Source organism: Scomber japonicus, chromosome 4 (assembly GCF_027409825.1).
Source record: "Scomber japonicus isolate fScoJap1 chromosome 4, fScoJap1.pri, whole genome shotgun sequence".
Lineage (NCBI taxonomy): Eukaryota > Metazoa > Chordata > Actinopteri > Scombriformes > Scombridae > Scomber > Scomber japonicus.
In genome coordinates this window covers 22,464,989-22,483,728 of record NC_070581.1, presented here as the reverse complement: position 1 = coordinate 22,483,728, position 18,740 = coordinate 22,464,989, and the positions used below count along the sequence as shown (strand labels likewise).

The following is an 18,740-nucleotide window of genomic DNA, read 5'->3' as shown; positions in this document are numbered from 1 at the left end:
GTGTGTATTGTTTTTTGTAAATATGACTTATGATGTATTATCAAGTGTTTGGTTCAACCTGTTCTTGTTTAAGGAAAGAAAATCACAATAATTGAAATATAAAATCGCAATACTTGTTTAATCAGAATCGCAATTTAAATCGAATCGGGACCCAAAAATCGTTAGAGAATGGAATCGGCACAAAAGCATATCAGCCCAGCCCTAGTTCATATACTGACCCTTCACAGTATGGACGGTGTCAAGTATTGCTTAATATAGTCTCTATTACCAAACTTTGAACAACTATTAACAAAGTGGTGATTAATCCTCCATGTATGTTTCAGAGAGCAAGGAGAGTACAGCTGTAGATGCTGCCACACTGTCAGCACTTTGTATGCCGTTCAAGGTCCCCCATTGAACTCTGTCCCCACTGTCCCAATGACAAACATTTTAGTAATTCTCATAAACTTTCAGGCAAAAATGTCAGTTAGTGGATCAAATTGACTTGAACAGTATGTAAGGGTTAAGCCACAAACATGTAACTAATCTAGATCACTTTGCAGAGAGATGTTTTCACTTTTATATTTTTCTCTTGATCAGTGTCAAAAAGCCCACCTGTGTCCTTTAACCCCCACACACTTTTTTGTGTTCTGACTAATCATTAGCCTCCTCTGCACCTATTCACATTCATACATTCCCCATCAGTCATTAATAAATTGATTAACCCTTCAAAAGACATTCACAGCCACTATTTTATAGAATATGGTGAATACACCAACATGTTTGAATGCTGATTTTTTCATTTTTTGTACATTTGCATATATAAAAATGTGTATAAATAAAAAATGTGAGTAAATGTGTGTAAATTTAAAAAAAAAAAAGATGAATTTAATTCCTTTTTTGTCAACTGCATTAGGAAAAGTGTGGTTAAAATAAATAAATTTGTATTGGTGTTTTTACAGCTTTCAAATGTAAATGGGTCAAATTTGACTCTGAATAGTATGTAAGGGTTAATAGCCTCTATAGGCCTATCCTATTTATGGGTATGGTCCATCAGCCACACCTAACTGTGGGACTACCATTTCCTGTTTGGATGAACTTTGACACACGTGTGACCGTGTGGCAGTAAAGGAAACATCAATTTTGACTCCAGACGCGTTTCTCTCTCTCTGCTGGGAGGGCGGAGCTGTAGAGTAATCATGCAGACGCGCTTTTTCTTCTTAACGCCCACATGTTTTGGTCATGTTTAGTTGTGAACTTAAACAAGTAGGCTGTTTGGGGTACTTGGCAACTAAACAAGAAGTTTTGATCTGTGGGTCCCCAGGCATTGGCAGCTGAACACGGGAGAATTTTTTGAAGAATCTCCGCACAAGTTTAACCAGCAGAAACCATCTTAATATACTCTAGAGAGAAATAAGTATTTTCCTCTTTTAAATGCGTTTTAAATGGAGAAGATGCGTCTTGGTACCGCATTGGCATTTCTTACACTCTTGGTTTGTCCACTGCTGCTGGAGTGCGCCACAACCACATACCAGGTGAGTTTAGGGCAACTTTCTACACAAATATGCGCATAGATGGGACTGTATAGTTGTATTAACTGGGGAGAATCACTGTAAGTATTTAAATGAGATCAGATAAAGTACAGCAGCTTCTTTCAAATGAATCTGATTTTTTTTCTTTCTTTTTAAACGTATGGTGGTTAACTCACAGACTGTTTTAGAGATGCTTGATAATACATTTGCGGTAACTTCATCATTCCTTTTTTTTTCTTTTTTTTTTTATCTCACTTCAGATGGTAAAACAAAGTGGTAAGTGTTTAACTGATTCAAGTTTTCTCAAGTTGTCTGTATCTAATTAAATGCCTTGGCATCATCTCAGTGACTAAATGTGGAAGCCACTTGCTTTACAGATCTCTCTTTACAGACCTCATGTCTTAATTCTTTGGTTTAATCTTTCCTAACAACCTCCTTTTTTCTGCTGTCCTTTTTCTTTTGTGTTTTTCACACATTCTTCCTCCTATCTGACCTGTCCTATCTGACATATGCTTTCTCTGATGGGTAACACCAAGAAGGAAATGTGTCTTTGTAATGTAATGTACCTTTGCTTATATTCTACAAGTATCTAAACTCTACTGGAGGGAGCAAATACCACTTTCCCTAAAGATATTCCCTCATTTGGTGTGGAAGCATGTGCATTTATTTTGTTTCTACTACTTGAACCTACTTCTTCAGGTTTTTACGTAAACGTGTCACCTGTCTGTGTATTTGACTTGTTAGCATCAGTACTCATATCCTGTTGCTATTTTTTTTTTTGTGCAAGACAAGCCAGCATTTCAACTGTCTGTGAACTTGTCGTCTAAAGTCATCAATGTAACTATGGAACCTGGAGAAAGAAAAGTGTGGACCAGATGGTGTCACAAAAAAGGGAACAGTTGCATGGGTGGCCCAGATTCTCCTCCAGTTATGGTAAGTATCAGTGGTGCATTTATTTATCTGCATGTATCCACATTTGCCTTTACACAAAAATCTGTTTTTTCTGCAATGTATTTGTATCTTTTCAGATTGATCCATCTCAGTCTCGATCAACTGTTCTTAACATGTCTTACCTGCTGCCCTGTTTGTGCGTGCAGGTATGTTCAGCTCAATGTTTTTTGATAATGGCTATTAATGTTAATGATAATGGCTATTGATAATCTTGTTTTGTAGCACCAGTTTATGCATGTCTGTCTTGCTTTGTTTTCACAGGTATATTACACCCACAGAGATACCAGCAGACACATAAAGTGCCTATTTGAAAATGAAGAACTCACAGGTGAGCATGATGGATGATTCATGTCACAGTCTGAGCTCTTTTTACAAGGAATTTTAATTTTGCTACTGTGCAATTTAGTAATTGGCAACTGAGTTCCTCTTTATTATGATTCAGAAATACAAACCAGGGGTATTCCCTTTCACCTGAGTAATGTCTTAGAGTCTTTCACAGGACCAGAAAACTAAAAATTTTCCTTATTGTACATCTATGTCTTGTCATAGTATGTCATTCCTTTCTGTGTTTATTTCTAACACAAAATACAGTCACTGTGTGTGACTTAGAGGCATTTAAAATGATGACTGATTCGGTGGTGGATTTGGCAATGTGTGATGTTTCTAGTCCTGCAAACAGGCCTGATGATGTATCAGGCCACATCTCATGTTGTCTTTGAGACATTAAAGGAAACAGATTAAAATCAAGAGCTTTTTCAATTTGACTCATTTACCAGCTTTGGGAAAAAATTAGCTTAAAACTCTTTCATGAGGTACACTGTAATGCATCAACGCTGTCCTGCTGATCACAGGGATCACTGTACATCAACAGCTTTTGTAAAGGTGCACTTATGGGATTTGTACTCTAAACCAGTATATTAACTATAGTCTCTTTTCACATTGGTAGATTTCCAGAAAGGCATAAGGAGCACAGTTATACAGTATATAGTACAGAGCACCAGTGTTTATCATTTTTTTTGTCTGAGACAATCTTTCAAATTAAAATAATTTCTTATTTCCATAAAAGGTCAGGCCACACAGATTACACAATTCCATATTTACTCACAGCCAGTGGTATCTAAAGTAGCAATAAAGATTGTTTAGCTTTTTTGTTTTTAACATATTTTTAATTGCATTTTCAAACACATAAAACAGCTACATAATAATACAATAAGAAAAAAAGTGAAGAAAATAGGTACAGAAAGTGAAGTCTTATTCCCCTTCACTGAAACTATTAGCAAACAAACATTGGATATTTGTTTGTTCTTTAAAGTGCATATTTAAAATTCCATTCACCTTTATTGTACTGTAATACTGAATGACGTGTCAGAGATTTATATCCCAAAACACAAACAAAATAAACCAAGACTATCTGCATCTGTTTTTAGGGAATTAACACTTTAAAAACCTCTATCTCATGTAGAATCATGTCAGTTTTATACTGTTTACTGTGATGCATAAATATACAATATACTATATGTTTATTTATAATATATTAATTATGTTGGTATATTAAAATTTGGTGGGTGTTACTCAACTGCAACCCTGGATAAACCACAGTCAGAGATGTAATAGTCATGGTATTGTAAACATCTGCATCCTCATGCCTCGACAGATGTCCGAGATGTTTGGGCCTCTTCTGAGCTCCGTGCAAATCCATCAAGTATCCATTGGAGCTCATTGTGTTCAGTCATCTACCAAAAGATCTCTGCCTCCCTCTGTTGGAAGCAATATGAACACCTCTGCACACCTGTTCTCAACTCAACACTGAATGGGAATGATGATGGAAAAGCCCTTGTAAGTTTGGCAGAATGTTTGGTGGTACCGGTGATATGATTCCAAATTTGAACAAATTATCAAACATCCATTATGTATCCCCAACAGACATATGACACATCTGTAGTAGACAGACATCCTCAGATGTGTGTGGAGGTGAGAATAAGCCAGATGTGGGTGCATGGAAATACATATGTGCCCAATTGCCTACTATTAAGTTGCAGACTTACAATGTTTCATCTTTGCAGCTTTCTCTACAAGGCAGTCATCACCTCTACTGCCCCTTCAAAGCTGGTGAGTCCAACAGAATTTCAAGTTTTGTTTATCTTTCTTACAGCTTTGACAAGTCTGAACTTCTCACTTACCTCCCCTCCCTCACAGACGAGTCTTCATGGGAGGTTTATATTGAACTGGACAAGCAGAGCGTGTCTGCTTATCTCACATCCTCTGTCCCAGCAACATTCTCAGCTCAACTCTGTCTCCTTAATGAGAGGGGATGTACACCCACAGCACAAGTGTATTCAGTAAGAATGGTGAGCACATATATGTGTTTGTGAAGACTATGAGTCACAGAAACTGGTAATTTGATGAATTTGAAAGCTACAAGAGTTTGTGACTTCTTATATATTTTACAGAAAGGGAATACTAGTGACAGTACAAGACTAAGTGTGCCTCTTCCCTTTACTGCAGAGAAGCCATGTGTACAGGTAAGGTTCATATCATAACATAAAATCATGCAAGTCTGAGAAAGTATTTTTGGGCATTGTTCTTTTTTCCCTCTTATTTGCATTATTTCTGCAGGTGTGGCAGTCAGATCCTGCACGCCATGGAACAAGAATTCTGTGTCCAGACTGTAAGTATACTAATGATACACACCCATATATCACATCAGTTGATGCATGCATGCATTCATGCATTCATGCATTCATGCAAATTCCTCCTACAAAGTAAATAGCCACTGCCTTTTCTTTGTTTTTGCAGACAAGCACTACAGACACGGGATGTATGCAGTAGCATGTTTGTGTTTTGTGGTCTTTGTTGCATTTCTGGGAATTTTCATCCGCCGTCTTACTAAGAGTGGAGCTACAGGTCAGTTCAGTTGTCTCTTAAATTCTAGTTCATAGCACTGTTTCTTTTCATTTGAATGAGCATTGATTGTATCTCTCAGTACTTGCATGTATTCCATCTTCATCTTTCAAATACCTTGGATTCCACTATTGTATCGCCTCAATTAGCTTAGTTTGATTTGTGGTAGCCTAATGGCAACTGTGCTAAATTAACAATCTTACAAGATCAATTGAATTTCAGCGAATAATTCATAAAGAATCCATTTTTCTCCCCTCTCCTCCATGTCTCTAGGTTGGCTTTACATCCAGAAGCCCGTGTTGCTGGTGTGCTCATCAGAGCAGTCGGCACATGTCTCTGCTGTGTGCGCACTGGCCTCCATCCTGCAGGAAGAGCTCAGTGCTACAGTACACATGGCGCTTTGTGCCCAAAGCAAAGGCATTCTGGGGGCCGGGACTGGAGTGGCAGATCTGGGCCCACTTCCCTGGCTTTATGGGCATTGGGAGGTTATGCGTAAGGCACAAGGAAAAGTGTTGATTATCTGGAGTCCTGAAGCCAAGCAGACCTATGAGAAGTGGAAGGAGGAGAGGTCAAACACAGGTAAGAATGAGAGAAAGAAAGAAGAAGACAGCAAAGCAAAAGTCAGAGAAGAGGTGGAAGAGCAGACAGATTGTGACTGGTACTCTCAGAACAAACCCTCTGCAGTGATAGGACCAGTGTTTACAGCTACTCTGGCCTGCCTGGAGGGGACGCTGCAGGAGTGCAAAGATCAAGGAGTTGCCCTTGTCTACTTCCAGGGCCTTGGCCACAACAAGGACATCCCAAAGGCCTTCAGAGGTGTCTCTCGATACTGCTTACCTCAGGATTTCAGGGGTTTAATACAAGAGCTGGGAGGGATGACAAGACAGACAACAACTGGTCAATTTATGTGGCACTGTTGGCCCAGACTCCTGTCGAAAGTGATGTCAGTACGGCTGGCACGGCAGCTAGCCCACAGACTACAGACATTGCTGCCTCAGGTGCAAGGAAAGAAAAAGCAAGAGCTGAGTGTCACATCGACACAGACAGTGATGTCAGGATCTGTACAAGAACACGAGCCTCTCCACGGGTCACTATGGAGAGCAGAGGAGCTTGAATCTCAAATTTCTTGAGTCTGACTAGGACAGACTTTTGTTCTCCTGTAAACATGATACATGAGACATGAGAGCTGGTGTTCCACTGTGAGCACACCAGAGCCAGTCACTCAGTGAAAAGTATTCGTTTCTTGACACCACCATGTCATATATACATCCACCGCTGGTTTTGCATATTAAAAAGGTAAATATTCCATTCTGTGTACTGCATTTATCTGCTAACAAAGGCCGGTCTTTATGTCGCTTTCGTGACTGAAGCCACAGCGAACACCTGCCCTTATCTCTGTAAATATGCTAACGGCCATGAAAATATGGTTGCAAATATGCCCCTATGAGTGCTGTCAAAAGTGTTTTGACAGCACAGGTGACAAAATGTCTCACTGTTGTTGACATGAACTTGCAAATTTGTGTAGGATTTTGATGTTGAGCCAAAACCCAAAAGCCAAGGCTGTCCAAGGATTTCCAGTGTTAGAGTGAAAAGATAGAGTGACTTGTACTGAAGTGTATTTGACTGTTTAATTAGTTTATGAATAATAATTTCTCCTCAGCTTTTCGTGTTTATCCTGTTAGATTTAACCATTACACGTCTTATATGAGACTACAGCTGTCTTCGACTAAACATCAGCAAATATACTACCTCCTATATTCCATAACAAATTATCAGTGTTATTTTTCCCCCCTCAGGCATACTGCACATCTTCATTTAGAAAACATTGCTGTACCTAAATGGTAGCTGCAATTATAATACAAATATGTCTTAGCTGAAGGGGTTTGCAGTGTCCCAGAGAGGAAAAACCAGTATTATTCAAATGTTATCAACGGCAAAAACAGCATACAGAAGTTACCTCAAAATCTCAGAGCATTAGAACAACACAACCATGATAGTGGTACTTTCCCTGATCTTATTTAATTGCTGTGATCCTATTACTGTGTTTAACGGTTGACGTTATGCAAACTAACTTTAAACTGTTAACTCGGATCTTGTCAGGAGTGTGATACAAATTTGATGGCCCCTTGTAAAAAAAATACTTGTTCAGTGTCTTCAGACTTTATGTTACATGAACAGATACTGCAAGATGGACAGAACACTGTTGGCATTATGACATTTGAGTTAATGGTTAATTATGAATTAATGCTTTTTTATAAAGAAAAATATTCTTGTATAGTTACTGAAATGACAAGAAACTAATGAAGGGAAACGTCTTCTCCTAACAATGAAATCTGATTTCTTGGCATCTCCCTGGGTATCTGTTATATTAACCTCTGTGAAACCTGCTTCTTCAGAACATTGGCAATCACCCATTATTTATTGACAGACCTGCTTGACAGGATTGATAAGGAAGTTGATTGTAAGTTAAAGTAAACTCGGACACAACATTATCTTTAGCATATGAGGTTTAGTTGGAACTGGTCCCTCTGTTTGGAATCAGTTGAAGAATCACCTAAATCTTTTGGAGCTGGTCTGCTTGAATGTATTTTAAATTATTGTAAAGAACTTGGAGACAGGCACATCTGGCTGTAGATGTTATACTCATATTGCCCCCATTTGATCCCAGTTGTTGATGACCTGTAAATATCCTGTAATCTATTATTTGTATTATAAATTGTTACTTTTTTAATGTCTGCAACAATGTTAATTGTGTTTCTGCTTGTTTTGACCAGCACAAGCTTGTAAAAGGACTTTTCTTGGTTCAATAAAGATTAAGATTAAAGATGAATGTCTATAGAGTTTTCACTGAGCGAAGACTTCATAATGTCATTCATCAGGTTATAAATGAATCATATAGGTCACAAAACTTGGTTAAGGTAATGCACACTATGTTGGTCAGTTTACTCCCAGGGGTACAGCCATATGTTATTTAATAAACTAGTTGTTCTTAGAGGTACCTAGTTCTCAAGGAAATTCAGCCATTTAAAATCCACGATGATTTTGCATATTTCTGATTGCACCACAGGCACATAGCTGGCACAGTTTTTTATGGCTCCTGACTGTACAGCTGGTAGGCAAGATTAAACATTATTATCTACGACAGTGCACTTAATTGTTCCATCCACTTGGATAAAAGTTAATGATTAAACTGGAGCACCTGGCCGATAACATTACATCCTTCATTTATAAGACGATCCTGCGTTGAATGATTTACCAACCAGGCAGAAAGTTGTTGCTCTTGGAATCAACAGGGGGATGGGCATGTGGAACAACATCCCAAACTTTGAGGGCGTTGCCTAATAGATTACTGTGTGAAATAACTTTGGAGCAGAAGGTGTGTGTGAGAGTGAAACTTTTTGGTGTCAGGAGCAGAGGTGTCTTCCAAGAAATGGCTCTCACGGTCTCACTGTTTTCACACGTTGCCTTCCTGTCACTGTCGGTGACGCACTGCTGGCTCTTCATGTTTTTAAACGCGATGGAAATTACTGATGACCCACCTGGACTCATCTGTAGCAAGGTAAACTTGATAATCCTCAAATGTCTTATTATATTAACAAAAAAACACCAATGAACCCAACAGACTGAATACCTACGGATTTTTTATGTTTGTCTATTAATTATTAATTACGTATGAATATATTGACCTTTGTATGTTCTTTTAGGTGCTCTGCGAACTCTGTGTAGTTTACCACATTTCTGTATTGTCGTTATCGTGTGGAGGATTAGGAGAGACATGACACAGACAGAAAGAGAGATCACAGTTTAATGGCCATTACTTATTTACCGTCGTGCATGAGCTTGATATCTTACCTCACTGCTCCATTTCTGAGGAGGGTAGTTGTTCTTTATTGTCTCTAAATGTTGTATCAGAGAAAAACCAGCTAAATCATTGACTATAGATGGCAAATAGAGATTACACAGTCAATAGTTTATAAGTAGGTTATTGGTTTTCATATTTTCCTACAATAAATAAAGACAAGCAAAACAAAACAGAAGACAAAAAAACTTGATTTCACTTTATTTGTTTATTTATCAGGGACAACACACATTATTTTACATCAGTTTGATGCAAATGTGACAAATGAGCAAAAAAATTACATATGCAAAATATGAATCAGTAAAAAGTTTCTGGCATCAACCAAACATTTACTTTTAAAATGTTCACCAGCTGTCCAAGTTGTTGTTCTGACTTGACCCAGAGAAAAAGAAAGTCAGAAAAGAGATCTCAATAGTGTCTTATTTCTCCACCTCCACAATTCAAGCATCTCAGGTTGATCTCAGACAAAGCAAATAAAGAGCTCTCTGCAAGTGCTCACATGCATGCCAGTGGATCCCCTCACTAGGGGTGCATTATCAGGTCTGCAGGGTAGCCTAGAGAACCCATCCTAGCTCACTTGTAGAGAAGATGGTAAAAGATGACTCATCTGACCAAAACACTTTTATCACTGTAGAGTCTAGACCAGTGCTATTACTATCCACACAATTATTGAATTTGTCTGAATGTATTGATTGTAGGGTTAGGGTTAACGTTAGTGCCTTGCATGGTGCCGTCTTAAACCGTCACATACCAGGTAGGTCTATTATGCAATCATTAACAATAATAGTAATCATTTGAAAGAAGATATTTTAAATTGTCAAATAGCTTACAGTCCAAAGTATATAAAATCTTAATACAACTTTAACAATGTATGATTCTATAGTTATGAAAATATAGTAAACAAAAACAATAAATAGAATGTGGATGCACAAGCGGAGACCTAAACACATGGTCCTCATTTGAATGGATATTACCTGCTTTGCTACGACAAAAAACTAAATTCCACAATACAGAAGCTGCACAAACGCAAAAAGATGTGACCCGTGAACCCTGGATAATAGCTCTAGTATTCTAGCTCTAATATCCTCATCTTTTTTTCCAAAGGAGAAATAAAGGAGGCATTTCTGTTAAGTCTCGAGTAACAAGGCTCCTGTTGCTAATGGTCTTGTCTCACCTATTTCTTCAAGTGAAACAGGCACAGTGGTGCAGTGGTTAGCGCTGTCACCTCACAGCAAGAGGGTTCTGGCTTCAAAACCTCTGGCTGGCTGGTGCCTTTCTGGAGTTTGTATGTTCTCTCAAGGTTAGGTTAATTTGTCATCTGTCTGCTCTGTGTGAGCCCTGTGATTGACTTGTGACATGTCCAGGTTGTAACTTGTCTGTTGCTCAATGACTGGGATTGGCTCCTGCAACCCTCTAGAGAGGATAAGTAGTTTGGAAAATGAATGAATAAGATAACATATCAGACAAAATAGAAACTGAAATGTGAATCATAATGTTGTCTCGTGAGCTGTAGAAGAGTAAGCTTTGAGTAGTAAAGTTTCTGGGTATGGCTCAATAAAAGCTCCAGTATTGCTCATTGTGGTTTCCAAAGGAGAAATAAAGGAAGTCTCAAGTAAGACTCCTGTTGCTAGTTGTCCTGTCTCACCTATTGCTCCTAGTGAGTTTTAGGAGAAACATAAGAGAAACATATCAGACAAAATAGAGGCTAAAAAGAGGCTGAAATAAGAATTTCAGTTTTGTGTCCCCAAGCTGTAGAAGAGCAAGCTTGGAGCAGTAACATTTTCCAGGGGGCATTTCTGTGAATTTTTCCACATGAACGCAACATAATATATCAAACAACATGATTAGATATTAACTATTAAACTGTATCATGCAGAAACACCCATGTGGAAAAAACATGCATTTGTACTTTCCTGTACTTACCTTGTAATTTCCTGTACTTTGTCACTTGCTTATTTCCATTGCTGTTAGATGTATGAAGGTATGTCTAAAAGGGGCTATTGAAATGTAAGTTAAAATGTAAGATTTAGTTTAAGGCCCATAAATAATAACACAAGTAATTAGGCAAAAATGTACCACATCCCTATTTTACTGCACATTTTTTATTTGTTTGTTTCATTATTTAAAACATTTTTTTAAATAGTTTTTTAAACTTTTTGTTGTTTAAATTTTCTTTTGGGTTTTGTCTTTGTTTGGCGGGTGATGTTGTGCTGGGGGGTAGAGGACAGGAGTCAAACTGTGGCCGTTGCAGTTATGACGGGTGCTGTAAGTTAACTGCAACTGTTTCATAAATTCACTCCTTTTAACAGAAATGTATATTAGTCCTTACCCTGCATACTAAGCACTTTGCACTTTAACTTTCTATAATTTAGACTTTTACTTGTCATAGTACTATTTAGACAATTGATTACTGTTCACCACTGTTAACCACACCTAATTGCTAGAGTAATTGGTGAGTGGAGTTGTTGATTCAAGTCACATCCGCATTTTTTTCTTTCTTCAGAGTTTGACTGACTGCCAGGTGAACAAAGGTACAAACACAATCAACACAAGTGTTTTTTTTTACATCACTGCATTAAATAAACCTGAGTTTTATCTGAAGCTACTTCTCTTTCAACAGAATGTCTTCATACTGCTCCCATGCCAAATACAGATGTAACTCACGTGGAACTTAAAGCAGTTCTGTGCTGTTCAGCCAGACAAGACTGTGAACCTTGTCTGAGAATAATCATCACAATCAAAGGTAGTCTGACGTCTTTGATACTATCAGATGACACAGTATGAATTCCTTTTCAACCATAATTCCAGACCATATCATGAATATATCGAAATAAATGTGGGAGCTGTTGTAGACTTAAAACAGTGTTCTCAGCTGCTGTATTTACTGATTGTGAGAACATTATGGATCTCATTGCAGAAACGGGTCATGCACATTACATTTCTGAGGAGTCTGGTGACCAAAATGATGATGAGCTCACAAATCCAGTGGCAGAGGGAAGTGCTCAGTTTCTGCCTCCTAAGTCAGAAGGTATGGAAACATAAACTCAACTAAAGAGTCACACAAATTCTACGCTACAGATTACTTTTTAATAATAATTATACTGTTCTACCCTTCTTCTGCTCTATTCTCTGTGTTACAACTTCAGTGAAAGTGCAACTTAGCTCCCCGGGCATCATAGATTGTTACAAGATGATCCAGTTTAAACCAAGCTACCATCCTGAGTCCACGCATGAGGTAGCTAATATTTGTACTTTACTGAGCAGATGTGAAACTCTTTAAAACCAGCCCTGCACCCCCTACTCATTGAATTGCTCAGTGACCAGTTTGCAAAATGTCTTGTGTCAGTTGTTGTTGTTAATTATTTTACAATATGGATACATTTCCTGTAAATGCAGCTGCTGTTGACAGAGAAAGTGACATTTGGCAGTGTTTATGTAGTCAACGTCTACACACATGGTGATCAAAATATCACAATCCCATCCTTAGAAGAAGGTGAGATGAATTGCTCCATTGTAAGCAAAGATGCATTTATTTGTTGTCTGCTGATTTCACTGAACATCTTCTCCTCTCTCTATTTTTTTAGCATGCTCCATGGAGCTTGAAGGGAGTGTAAAGGACTGTGAAGGTAAGAATTTGCAGAGTTCCACCTCTTATTGCTTGTGAGCATACCACAAGCTAACATCAGAAGCACTTTTACATGCTTGAAAGAGTGATGCATTTCAGTCAAAGCTGACTTACATGTCTTTGCCCCAGTTCCCAGACTTCAAGCAGAGACTGATAAGCAGAAAAATTTGGTCCTGCAACTGAAAGACACCAACCGAACAGATGGGCTGATGGTCTCGATACTTTGGAATGAAATGAGTAGAAATATCCTTGCATGGGTCAGTCAATGATCAGCTATCCAGACTATCCTGACTGCTTCGTCAGACCAAAATCAATTTTGTATATCTATATATGCATAACTTTTCTTTTACTCTTTGCAGCCCAAAGGGAAGGAAAAAATGGTCCTTTCGTCAAACTTTGTTGCACCATGCTTGTGCTTTCAGGTAGCGGACATGTTTATTGTATCTGACAAGAAATAAACAGCTACAAATTGTTTAACAAACTGATATAAAATGAATACATTTAATTATTTGTTTATAGGTGTGGTGGTCTGAAAAGCCACTTCGAAAAGAATTCTGCCCTTTCAAAAACCAACAAGGTAAAAGGAGTTCACCTAGGTTAATCTCAGATCAAGATAAATTTGCTTTGTAAATAATTTCCTAGATACATAGCATAGCAGTAGTAGCATTGTTTTTTCCTTTCCCCCCCCCCCCCAGATGTACTGGAAGGAATGCTGCACAATGTGTCTGTGTCCATGGTGGAGGGTGGCTCAGGGCTGAGCTGGAATGTGACTGCCCCCTGCAGGCTGGAGGCAGTCGTGTGGCTGTGCAAGAAAGACCCGGTAGGAGGCCAGTGTGAGGAGGTGACGGGCTCCAGACAGAGCCTCCACAGCAATATGGATGCACGCTGGATTGCAACACATAACGGACACTGGGTAAAAAAAAATTGTGAATTTTTGCATCTTAAGCAGCACTCCATCCTAGGCTATATACTCATCCTGCCTCCTGTGCAAGGTGTCATATCCAGGGTCACTAGTAGACTCCATTATCTCCCAGAATCATTTTGACTACATGATTTTTTTCTTTTATTAATTCTAAATTTTCCCAGTTATTTCAATTATTAAAATATTTTATTTACTCATATATAATGAATAACACTATATAGTAATAATAATAGTTATATGAAGGCCTAAACACTGTTTCAACAGCCAGGAAGAAATTCTTGGATAAAATGTTTTATTATTTAGTTGGCATAAAGGTGATCAAACCTTCAGGTTGCTAAAACCCCTAAATTTTAGAAGAAGAAAAAAAATTCCCAAAACTGTAATCCTGTTTTGTTCTACAAGACTGAATCAAAGGAGAATTATGTGTTTTAATGTCAAAGTAAAACCAGAGCTCTACACAGTGATCTAAATTGAGTATAAATATAAAATACAAACTATATCTTTTGAAGTATTGGTTCTCTTTGATAGGAAACAACTAAATCATCACTGGTGCAGCCATGATTAGTTCAATGGAGATTACCAGTGTGTAGGTGGGGTTATGATCATTTGCTGTATAAACACACCAGTATGTGGAAGGTCTGACTTTTTAGTTCTTAGAGTATCAAACCCAGGAGATAAACAACAGGTGAACACAGTGTCTTGCATTAAAACAAACTTGGAAATCTTGAATGTTTAAGTATTCCTTAACATACCAATAGAAACATTTTTAGAATATTGCTCATAACTGACTTTTTATGCAACTACTGTATAAAATAACTTATAATAACTAAGTTTTACAGTTTTGCAAGTTGATTTTCTTACCATAACAAAAATCAGTCTGAGTTCATATCATGTTAATTTGCTCCATATTAGGGCAGTGTATGAAAATCTGTCATTGAAATCAGCCAGTATGTCAGTATATGATCTTGTTGTAATGTTCAGCATAATTTGTGACAAATAATTCATCTTCTTTTTCTTCACTGCAGTTTTTAAAATTAATTAGTTAACTTCATGCATTTTTCAGAAAATCGGACATTTCAACGGGACATCACACCCTCTGCTTTGTGTTCAGGTGATTCTTGTTTTAGTACCTTGTAATTATTTAGCAATAATGATTTTTTAAGCTCAGTAATCCTGCAGTACATACTGTAACAACACTTACTCCTTCAATCATTTATTAGATGAAGATAAATGGGTCGGAGTCATCCTTGGAACCCCACTGTCCATTTGAAAGTAAGGCTATTCATTGTTATCCAGACTCAGGTTATATGGGTTTAATGTTTAACTGTTATCAGCTAATACAAATACAGTCTTTCATTGGAATGTGTCTAATATGAAATTACACACTGTAAAATGACCGTACACATGGCCTTTGTTTTGTAACATAAGCAATGTTTGTGGAACTTGCTTTATAAAGACTTCTGTGCTTCTTAATTTTTCCAGCCCCTCGATTGAGATGGGGTCTGCCACTCCTCATCGGATTACTACTGATTGGTTTGGCCGTTCTCGGAGCCTATTTTGTTCAAGGGTTCATAAAAGGTATGTTTTCATTTCATTTCACCAAATATAAATTTTACACTTTGGCAAAATAGCTAAATATATATGTTGTGTTTTTCATCCAGTAAATGTGTTGAGACGGCTGAAAAAAGATGATGTTAAAGGTATGTGAAAGCCAAATATCCATTTCATCATTTTGTGCATCCCTCTGAATTTAACATTTTCATTATTTAATTCATACATCTGTAGAGAAGGGAGGAATATTAAGAGGAGTTGTGTTTACATTTTTACTTGCATGCAGGGGCACTACCAGGGATTTTATGTTGCATGAAAAGATATCACATTGGGCCCCAACACCACACAAAGGCAGTGCCAACCATGCACACTTGCTGTAACCACACCTCTACCTGCGAATGCTTGCAACTCTCTAATAGTCCAATACTAACTGTACAATATCTACTGACATCGAGCTATGAAAATAAGAGACAGGAGACAGGACTGAACCATTTCATGTAAATAAAGGGGGGGGGGTGTTTGGGTAATACAGAAGCTTTGGGTGGTTCATTTTTGCCAGTTTTAGCACCCCTGTCAGTCATGGGCCCTTAGAATCATCCTAACTTTTCACCCCCTTAAGACACCCCTGTGCATGTATTATAGTTTCTTTCTGGATCCGAAAAATTCATCTGCTTCTATCCTATCTCATATTTTAATATTGCTGAAGTTTCTAAAATGTCTCATCTTCCTCTCTCTCAGGTGCTGTGGGTGGCTGTCATGTGGTGTTGTTGTACCCGCCTGATGATGACCAGGCTTTGCCAGGGCTCATGTGCCACCTGGGCTCATCCCTGCAGGCTCTTGGCTTCAGTGTATCTCTGGACCTGTGGAACCAGGTTGAGCTCAGCGCACTGGGCCCTGTGCCTTGGCTCCACTCAAGACTGGACAAACTTCAAAGGCAGGGCGGCAAAGTGGTGCTAGTCCTAACCCAAACTGCGTGGATAAGGGCTGAAGAATGGGGAGCTGCCAGCTGGGAAAGAAACACACCTAGGGAGAAGAACATGGAGGAAAAGGAGGCAGGAAGAAGCAACACTACATCTCCTTGTGCAGATGTTTTTAGTGCTTCATTGAGCTGCATTCTGGCAGACTATTTACAGGGCCGTGCTGGTGAGAGGTTTATGTTAGTGCAGTTTGAATCACTTCCACCTGAGCCTCCAGGTGGCTGCCGACCGCTGCCAGAACTTTTCCGCGGCCTTCATCTTTACAGCCTCCCTTCCCAGAGTCTGGGTTTTCTGACTGAACTTGCTGGGGCTCGACAAATGGCTACTGCATCAGCTAGACGGAAGAGGGCAGGGGGGCTCAGAATGGCATCCCGAGCTCTGGCACGCGGGCTGTCAGGGTTCACAGCAGGAACAACTGTGTTTCGCCTTGCAGGGATGCCCCAGACTTGTGTCAGGGTAGGAGTGGAAGACTCTGGGGAGACAATGCCCTTGCAACCATGTCATATTTCACCACCCTCCAGCCCTGATACAAGCCTCAAGGTCAGTGAAATGGAATGGGTCTGACAGCAGGGGGAGGATGACAGATGACCAAGCTTTAGTTTTTGGATGCTTTCATGAACTTCAAGAAACTGAAGTGATACTCAAGATGGTGGAAAAGAAGGTGACAGTGTTTTTTTTGTTTTTTACTGGCAGCATTAACAGTAGTGTGTTGTAGCTCCACAGAAATAAAAGCACCCAACATTACAACCTAACACTACGGTACTTTAAAAATGTACATATGAGGGTACACTAAGTATGAATGCATGTTAAAAACAGCATGGCTCAATATGCTACTGGGATTGCACTAAACTACTATAAAAGAATATATATGAAGCAAACTGCACCACTGTGTTGGTCCTGACACTACATTGTTAATAGTTCTGTTTTTCAGTTTTAAACTAAGTCACTGTGTGTGTGTGTGTGTGTGTGTGTGTGTGTGTGTGTGTGTGTGTGTGTGTGTGTGTTTGACATATTCACTATTATTTGCACTGATAAACATGACCAAAAAAAGGAAAAATAAGCTGCTCAGTCATGGAATCCGTTTTATACTGTATTTATCTGACTCGTTATTTGCTCATCTGACTGTAAAATGTGTTTCTTACTGTGTGCATTAGAAGGTGCATGTTTGCCGAGCAATATTTTTTTAACCAATGAATATTACACTAACTGTATATGACTCATTAAAATGTATTTTGAATGCATCTAAACTGTACTTGCAGTAAAACAAGAGCTGCAACATAATTTGTTATTTAAAACTTAATACTACAGAGTGTGCAGACTTTAGAGGTATACTTTTTGTCACATCTCACAAATGCTTTATATCATTGTTTACTGTTTTAATTAAAGTGCTTTTAAAAAATGATCATGGACAGGTTCACAGTTATTCAAGTCTGTCTTGAAACAACAGGCAAGTGTCCATATGAACAGTGTAAGAGCTGTAATAATTCTTTCTGTTCAAACTGGCTATTAAAAGATCTTCCAATGTGCTTTCAAGTAAGTGATGGGGCTAAAACCCAATGTATGTCCACACAGTCATTTAAAAGTTGATGTGAAGCCTATATGAGGCTTCAGCAGTCTGAGTTAGTCTTATCAAGTGGATATCTGCCACGTTTACAGTCTTCTTAGCATCAAATTCCCTCTTTGTGTTTCCTCAGACAGTGTTTCCCTGTTGAGCTGCAGTGGAAGTATAGAAACAAAAGAGGGATTTTGGCACCAAAAAGCCAGTAACACTGAAAGATATCTACTTGATTTGAGTTATTTGGCTGGCTAAAGTTTCATATTAGCTTCAGATAAACTTTTAAGGGAGGGAAGAGGGAATAGAGAGGAGAGAGAAGAGTAGAAAGAAAATATACAGTTGAATTGTTAATGTTTGTGTACTCACACATAGCACAGGGGGAACTCCTAAAAAAAAGACTTATTGTAAGCAGGAGATTTGATTAATAAATCACAGATCACTCTAAATTAGAGTCAGTTAGAGAAGGGATCCAGTTTCATAAATCACCCCTTTGTCTACCTTTCATGTGGAATAAAAAACATTTATTCCAAAAGTAGTTCATGAAACTTTCATGAAACATTTTCCACTTTAAGAATAACAATAAACTCAAAATATATTATCATTCACCACCAATATCTTGTACATAATGTTGTTGTTGTTGTTTTTTTTTACTACAATTGTCTCTTTATTGCTTATGCACTTACTTTGCTATCCGCTTGCTGCTGCAATAATGTAACACTCCCCACTTACGGAATATGTTATGTTATGTTATGTTTAACAGGGCTACCAGTAGGCAATCTCTTTTCTCTAAATCTAATATCTAGAATTAAATACTCATGGGGGGAGGAGAAAAACTGCCTGATAGACATGATGCGTCAGTGTGTTTGAAGTTGGATACATGATTGGCTG

The 18,740-nt window shown here is 38.3% G+C and overlaps 2 protein-coding genes across 2 annotated transcripts; both read left to right on the top strand.

Annotated features, from left to right (window-relative positions):
* Positions 1 to 1,306: 1,306 nt before the first annotated feature.
* LOC128357855 (interleukin-17 receptor E) lies at positions 1,307 to 8,390 on the top strand. Its single transcript, XM_053318246.1, has 13 exons — positions 1,307 to 1,514; positions 1,772 to 1,787; positions 2,299 to 2,444; positions 2,540 to 2,608; positions 2,724 to 2,790; positions 4,117 to 4,298; positions 4,386 to 4,433; positions 4,526 to 4,571; positions 4,659 to 4,810; positions 4,913 to 4,984; positions 5,079 to 5,130; positions 5,259 to 5,366; positions 5,637 to 8,390. The coding sequence occupies exons 1-13, from the start codon at positions 1,425 to 1,427 to the stop codon at positions 6,491 to 6,493; spliced, it is 1,905 nt and encodes a 634-aa protein (XP_053174221.1). The 5' UTR covers positions 1,307 to 1,424; the 3' UTR covers positions 6,494 to 8,390.
* Positions 8,391 to 11,703: 3,313 nt separating this feature from the next.
* On the top strand, positions 11,704 to 16,965 carry wu:fl23c11 (interleukin-17 receptor C). The gene is made up of 15 exons (XM_053317818.1): positions 11,704 to 11,753; positions 11,843 to 11,965; positions 12,140 to 12,250; positions 12,369 to 12,457; positions 12,619 to 12,715; positions 12,807 to 12,848; positions 12,977 to 13,104; positions 13,207 to 13,269; positions 13,367 to 13,424; positions 13,543 to 13,760; positions 14,833 to 14,880; positions 14,990 to 15,041; positions 15,252 to 15,347; positions 15,431 to 15,469; positions 16,059 to 16,965. Exons 2-15 carry the CDS (start codon positions 11,863 to 11,865, stop codon positions 16,859 to 16,861), a joined length of 1,947 nt encoding a protein of 648 aa, XP_053173793.1. The 5' UTR covers positions 11,704 to 11,753; positions 11,843 to 11,862; the 3' UTR covers positions 16,862 to 16,965.
* The last annotated feature ends 1,775 nt before the right edge of the window (positions 16,966 to 18,740 follow it).